The 7,530-nt window shown below is 26.8% G+C and overlaps 1 protein-coding gene across 1 annotated transcript; it reads left to right on the forward strand.

Annotated features, from left to right (window-relative positions):
- The first annotated feature begins 1,971 nt into the window (after window positions 1-1,971).
- Window positions 1,972-4,897, forward strand: LOC114176411 (triose phosphate/phosphate translocator, non-green plastid, chloroplastic-like). The gene is made up of 8 exons (XM_028061454.2): window positions 1,972-2,513; window positions 2,598-2,750; window positions 2,875-2,960; window positions 3,333-3,417; window positions 3,568-3,687; window positions 3,816-3,884; window positions 4,014-4,143; window positions 4,516-4,897. The coding sequence occupies exons 1-8, from the start codon at window positions 2,070-2,072 to the stop codon at window positions 4,563-4,565; spliced, it is 1,137 nt and encodes a 378-aa protein (XP_027917255.1). The 5' UTR covers window positions 1,972-2,069; the 3' UTR covers window positions 4,566-4,897.
- Window positions 4,898-7,530: the final 2,633 nt, after the last annotated feature.

Here is a 7,530-nt window from a genome sequence, read left to right on the forward strand (position 1 = left end):
GAATTGGAACGGGGAGAAAATGTTGTGCTTTGAAAATAATTAATTTTGGTTCAATTATGTGAAATTGTTGAGTTGTTAGCACATTTCACCCAAACTCTTAATTGGTTTCAATTAAAACTCAAACACTGATATTGCGATAAAGTCTCTCTTAAAAAAACATATGAGTGGTTTCTTAAGATGGTTCTTAAAACTGAAATCCTAATTAGTAAGTTTAGCAGAAGTCCTAACCATCATCTTTGATATGAATTGCTCATATATGTGATTAGTTATGGATGAAATAAGAGAAAATGATAAGAATTATTTATCTGGTAAGAGTTTGTTTACTAAGTCATGAGTTATATCTCCAAAAAGCCTAATCCAAAGTAGAAAAACCAAATAAATTTTCTCTCATTCTAAAAAATGCCTACTTAAATGACACATATTTTCTGGTAGTTTGATGCATGATTTAAAGTATTTCAAATATTTTTGTTATGATTAGGTAAATATAAATGTTATAAATGTGTTCTTAGTATTAATACTTAAATCAAATATATTTTTACCTAAAATAAAGTAAAGATTGTATCAATGAAATTATAATGACCTAATATGTCTAATAATGTTTTGTGAGAAATATGTGCAATGTATTAAATAGCGAAATCATCAAATATATTAATTACAAACACATGGCTGGTACGTTAATAAATGAGAAATTAATTTAAATTATACTCAGCTGGTAGGTTAATAGATGAGAAATTAATTTAAATTATACTCAGCTGGTAGGTTAATAGATGATAAATGTAGTGAAATTATACTCATTAATAAGTGCACCAAGATATCATGATTTCTTGTAATAAAATTTTAAAATCTTAAGTAAAGTTAAAAACGTAATTAATAATATATTTATTATTATATATTTATACTTATACTTATATATAATGGATTTTTCTTTTTGACAATTTTTTTTTTCAATTTTACTCTTCAAATTAACATTTTATTTAAATTTAACAGATTTTTTAAATTTAACTATTTTTTATATTTTAATATTTCCCAAATTAAATAAATAAAAATTATTTATAATTAAATTATAAAATTTTTATAATTATAATTATATTTTATTTTTTCACAGAATACGCGTAGAGTATATATATATATATATATATTAAATTTATCTTTTAAATATAATTTTTTATATTAAAATAACTTTTTTTATCAATTTTATTATTATAAATTTAACTGCTTCTTTAAATTTCTCTGTTTTTTTATTTGATTGAATTTTAAAATTAAATATTTATAGTAAAATTATGAAAAGAATTAATATTTCATTTTATAATTATAATAGTTTAATGTTTCTTTTATATTGTAATGTACTGAACTGAAGTGATTATAATTTTATTCTCTTATCGGTTTTATGCCCATGAATGAATTCTGAAAATTAAAATGAATGGACGGTTTCATTTCAAAAGTTTTCATCCAATTTACTTGATTTTTATACTAAAATGATTCAATTTATTGGTTTAAAACTGTGAATATTATAGAAATAAAAGTTTATTTATTTATTTTTAAAATATAGTTGTAATTTTTTTAATTTACTATAATATTTTTTTTTCTTGTTTGAATCATTTTGTCTTTATTGTTTCCTTTTAAAGCAGCCAACTAGGTATTGGTTGAAGAAATACACGAACATCAAAGCATATTTTATTTTCTCTTTGATTGGTATGAACCTTTTTGTGTGGTGAGTCAGTATGCACATTCAGAGAATTGAATATAAATATGTTGAGGACCAAAGTTGAAACGTTTCTCCTAACAAAGACAGAAAGAGAAAGGCAATAATAGAAAAGTGGTGCTACCATAACCTAATGGTCCATCCATATTAGAATGGAATATCCCACATTTGAATCCAGATTCATGCAACGATCATTCTTCTTAAATACTATTATTTCATTATTCATTATTATTTATTTAATTATTTATTAGCATTAATTTTCTTACCCATCACGGTCAACCATTGCGTTGAAGCACAGAACCAACAAAAGAACCAACTGAAACTCTGTTTTCTCTGTTTCAGAGTTGGGTTTCTTGCTATCTACGAGATGCAGAGCATACTTCTTTCTCTTTCTCCTTTGGTCTCTCTCCGCAGACTTCACACTCCTCTGTCTCCTTCCACAGCCAAACTCAACCACATTCTCACTTCCTCTTCCTCTTTTTCTTCATTCCCATGTCAACCATCTTCTCCTTCTTCTTTCAAACTTGTTCCCTCTCTTCCCTTGCTCCATGCCGGACCAACCTCCGTGCCGGAGGGCAGTGCCGCCGAGTTTCCTGGGGTTAACAGTCTGTTTAACATTCTGGAGATGGGTTCCTTGTTTGGGTTCTGGATCCTCTTCAACATCTACTTTAACATCTATAACAAACAGGTCTTAAAAGTTTACCATTTGCCTTTAACCGTTAGCACGATTCAGTTTGCCGTAGGGGCTCTCCTTGTAGCGTTCATGTGGGGTTTTAATCTATACAAGAGGCCAAAACTGAGTGGCGCGCAGGTTTGTTAATGTTTGTGTTACCATTTACTCAGTTTTTGTTCTGTATTGTTGTGTTGTATTGGTCGTTGATTTCCTGGGTTGCAGCTTGCAGCGATATGGCCACTGGCTTTGGTTCATACTTTAGGAAATCTTTTTACTAACATGAGCCTTGGGAAGGTTGCTGTGTCTTTCACTCATACAATAAAAGCTATGGAACCTTTTTTTTCAGTGCTCCTTTCTGCTATGTTTCTTGGAGAGGTTAGAACTTAGAACTCCTTAATTTTGTTCGGTATATTTGATTCTTTTAAACAAGACTTATGATCAGTTTCTGAATCGGTTTTGGTGAGCTTAATTCGTTTCTTTAACCTTTGTTTTCCGACAGAATCCTACCCCATGGGTGGTTGGTTCCCTTGTGCCTATTGTTGGTGGGGTAGCGCTAGCATCTGCCACCGAGGCCTCTTTCAATTGGTAATGTAACATCTCCTACAATGCATGTCTTATTGCATCCATAGTTGCAAAATGAAAAAAAAAAATTGTTGAAAAGCAATATCTAGTTAACACCTAAAGTGAGAAATAAAGAGAAACATAGGGATAAGAAGGAAAAGACATGATAGAAAAAAGAGAAGGCAGAAATAGTAGGCGTTGATAGGGTGTATGATACCTTAAAGGTTATAGAGTTCACATATCAATCCTCTTAATCTTCTCAACAACCATAATGTGTTTTTATGTACCTTTTAATAATAATTGGAAAATTAACAAATTGTACTGCAGTACACATATGATAGGTAGATGTAATTGTGTTCCGCTAAGTGGAATTTTCTTTATTGGAATTTTTAACAGGGTTGGATTTTGGAGTGCAATGGCTTCCAATTTGACCAATCAATCTCGTAATGTTCTTAGCAAGAAGCTTATGGTTAACACGGAGGTAATATGTTCTGCTAAAAAGGACGAAATTTTTGGCATTTTGTTTGATTGTTGATAGTTGTTTTTTTTGCAGAGTTCTATGATACTTGTACATTACAACAGTTCATCTTTTTAAACAAACAGAAAATAATGTGCTCTTTTTTGTCATCAGGAATCTATAGACAACATAACTCTCTTCTCAATCATAACGGTTATGTCCTTCTTTATATCCGCACCTGTAACTTTGTTAATAGAGGGCGTTAAATTTACCCCTTCTTACCTGCAATCTTCTGTAAGTGTTTTGAATTCTTTATGGTTGAAATAATAGGATTTCTGTTTACATTCTCACATCTAACCATCTACATATATTATGTTGATCAGACTATTGATTATTATGTCATTTTTTTTTTCTTTTAATAGGGATTAAATGTTAACGAAGTGTACATCAGATGTCTTCTTGCTGCACTATGTTTCCATGCCTATCAGCAAGTAAGTTTTTTTAATTCAAAAATTGTTTGCATGCTTCACTTCTCTCGTCCACCTTTTATTCAAAATTGTTGTTACTTGTATTTCTTCTTAAATGTAATGTAGGGATAATTTTGTCTGGATTCATTGCAGGTTGCTTATATGATATTGGAGAAGGTGTCACCTGTTACGCATTCGGTAGGAAATTGTGTGAAAAGGGTTGTGGTCATCGTGAGCTCAGTCATTTTCTTCCGAACTCCAGTATCACCTATTAACGCACTTGGTAAAATTCCTATTTTCTGGTTCCAACTATATATAATAGTTTGAAAAGTATTCTATACTTTTTGAACCATATCTGATATGCTAATAATGTAAACCAGAAAAGGGAAAAAGAAGCTTTCTTCATTCAAAATCTTTTATTACATGAACAGTCTACACGGAAAAATAATTTTTAGTGTAACAACTACTCAATATTCTAACAAAATTATATATTTTATCTAAAACACAAAACAGTGTGCAACAGTGTGCAGTTGTCATAGAGCAGTCAAACATAGTGTTCGAGTGATTTAGGTTTGGTGTTGCTTCTAATGGGCTTCGAGTAAAATGGCCCACTATCAATATCCCTACATATCGTACTTACACTCTTCCTCTACAGGCACTGCTATAGCTCTTGCTGGTGTTTTCCTGTATTCTAGGGTGAAGTGACTCAAGCCAAAGACCATTTAAATATCAGCGTAAAATTTTTCCAGTTGCAAGAGAAATCTGATAATTAGGTTTCTGAAAATTTCTTAATAGGTCAGATAGAAATTGAGAGTTCTTGATCCTCACGTTTTTTTGGTAATTAGGTATCCGATTTTATTGTACATGTTTGAGTGGCGCTAATGGTTCATGTATCAGATACGATTGGCCTGCTCATCGATAGTATACTTTTATCGATGAATTGAGATTGGTATACACTATATCGACTTTACTAGCAGTGAGAATTATGTATCAGCTCAAGTGAACAATAATACACAAGAGTACTAAGTTTTTACAAATTTACTTTATCCCTCTTCTTCTCTCTCAGCGTCCCATAAGTAAACAAATGAAATTAATTAATTATTTACTGAACCAGTATATAAAATATGGATTATGATATTTTAACTATTAAATTTTGACAACTTTCTCTTATAACATGATGTGTCATCTTTTAAGTGGTTTTGAAATATTGAGAATGAGAGAATAGAGGAATAGAAAACCATTTAGAATATGCCACATAAGATTATAAGAGAAAGTTGTCAAAATTTAGTAGTCAAAAAATCATTTTTCATAAAATATAATCCTTAAATATTCAGATAGTTTGTCACATTAAAACAACTTGAATATGAATGTTTTTAGGACTTGTTCCAGGTTTCACTGGTTTATGCAATCTCCGAACCTTGATCATATGATTCAAAAGATTTTTCAAAGGATGCGATCTCCGATACTAAAGATAATATAAATTTATAATTTTATGATATACAAGTATATAAATAAATGAAAATCTTTTATTATATTTCTTTAAAAGTTTACTTTTTATATTCTTGTGAATATATATATATATATATATATATATAATTTTTAAAATCCTAATTGGGTAATTAATACATTAATTAGATAAATAAAATTAATTATTATTTTTATACATTAAATTAATCAATTAAAAATAATTAATCAAAACTTATATAATACTATGTTTGCATCCTTCAAGTACCATAAGCACAAAATTGTAATGTTTGAAGTTATAATCCTTTTTATTTTTAATTTAAGAAATTATTCTATATTAAATTATGTTTTTCATTCTCATTTTTGTAAAAAAATCTTGAATATGTCTCTTTATTTTCATACGTTTCTATTTGGTTCTTATTTTGGAAAATTTGATGCAATGAGATCATTTCCTTTAGTAATGTACTACAACGTGAAAGATGGGGTATTGGTTTGTGATTTTTTTAAATACAAATTTTCACGTGTCAAGTTAGCGTTATGTTACGCGACAGTGACAATGTGATGTGACAATGACAGTACCACATGTCATCGTCCTACCAAATATCATGATCCAAATCTCAATTTTGTCATTGAATTTGTTATTTTGATTTAATTAACTTCTACTTTTTTAAAAAATTGAACTATTTCACTCTCTATAAATTGAGACCAAATTTAATTTTTATATAAATGTGTTAGACTGATATTTTTATTAAAATTTACAATTTTATTAAAATTTTTAAGAAGATTAAGTTTTTTAAAATTTATATTTTAAATTGAACTTTATTTGAAATTTTTTTAAAATTTTAATTTTTTTTTTCAAAAAGTTAAATTTTAATTTATAAAATTGTTATTTTTTAACCAATAATAACATTTGTATAAAAATTCTTGAATTTTACATATTTTAAAAATATAAATTATTTAAAATATAAATTCAAATAAAAACAATAATAAAATATCTAACAATAATAAAGTTTAATATAAAATATAAATTTTAAAACCAATTCATATATGATATGCTCTCTTCAATATTTCCTACTCTTAAGAACTTAGTTTTGAAATTATTTGATAAAATATAAAGGAAGTCAACATCTCTATATAAAATAATGTAAGTATTTCTCAAACAGAAAAAATCTATAAAAATAGGACAATTTAAGTTTTTTGTTAAAAAAATGTTATCTTTTTTTATCCTTTTAAAAAATTTAATTAAATTGGTAGCGGGATGCGAAAATTCAAGAGGAATTATTTTAGGAACTTCAATTCTTTTAAAATGTTTTTATTTAAAATTATTACAAATTTAGTTTTAGTTTTTATTAAAAATAAATTTTAAATTAAGTTTAATGTAAAATATAAATTTAAATAAATTTAATATTATTTAAATATTTAATAATAATATTAATATAATATTTATATACAAATTTAATTTAATCTTAATTTGAAAATATAAAAAAAACTAAATCAACTTAAAATAACAAATACATAAATCAAAATAAAATATAAGATTAAAATAATGATATTTAATATAACAATGACATGTTACATCGTTATCGTTATTATTATGTGACATGACGCTAATTTGAGACTAATTTAATGTATTATGATTTTTTTTTATTTCTAAAAAAGAATATAAATTGAAACATGACCCATTTTTAATAATGTTAGTATAACATTAATGAAAGAGAGTCCAGAAACAAATAAAAATAAAATGATCTAAATTAATTTAACCTTTATTTTATAATATTTTATACATATAAAAAATAGAAAGGCGGATTAGCGCGGATTGGGCCGTGGACTTGCGGGCTTGCTCACATGTGTGATAAGCGATTTTTTTTTGTGTTGAACAAAATATTTTTTTTATAATAATTTATATTCATTTTTTATCGAAATAATTTCAATTAGTTTATTTAATCAAAGACAAAAAAAAAACAATGAAGATTATAGCTAAAGTACAATAGTAACATATCATCTTACAAAAGATATGTATCTAAAAATGGATAAAAAAAATTCTATATTCAAGAACTAAAATCATTATCTTATATACAATGATTATACATAAACGTTGTAATAATAATAATAATAAATAAAAGGAACTAAAAGAAACAACATGATGAATGATGTGAGAACTATAAAAATGAGAACATAGAACATATAATTTTGTAAGCGGGTCAGT

Source organism: Vigna unguiculata, chromosome 3, assembly GCF_037176805.1.
Source record: "Vigna unguiculata cultivar grain cowpea cultivar isolate G323 ecotype 2 chromosome 3, ASM3717680v1, whole genome shotgun sequence".
Taxonomy (NCBI): domain Eukaryota; kingdom Viridiplantae; phylum Streptophyta; class Magnoliopsida; order Fabales; family Fabaceae; genus Vigna; species Vigna unguiculata.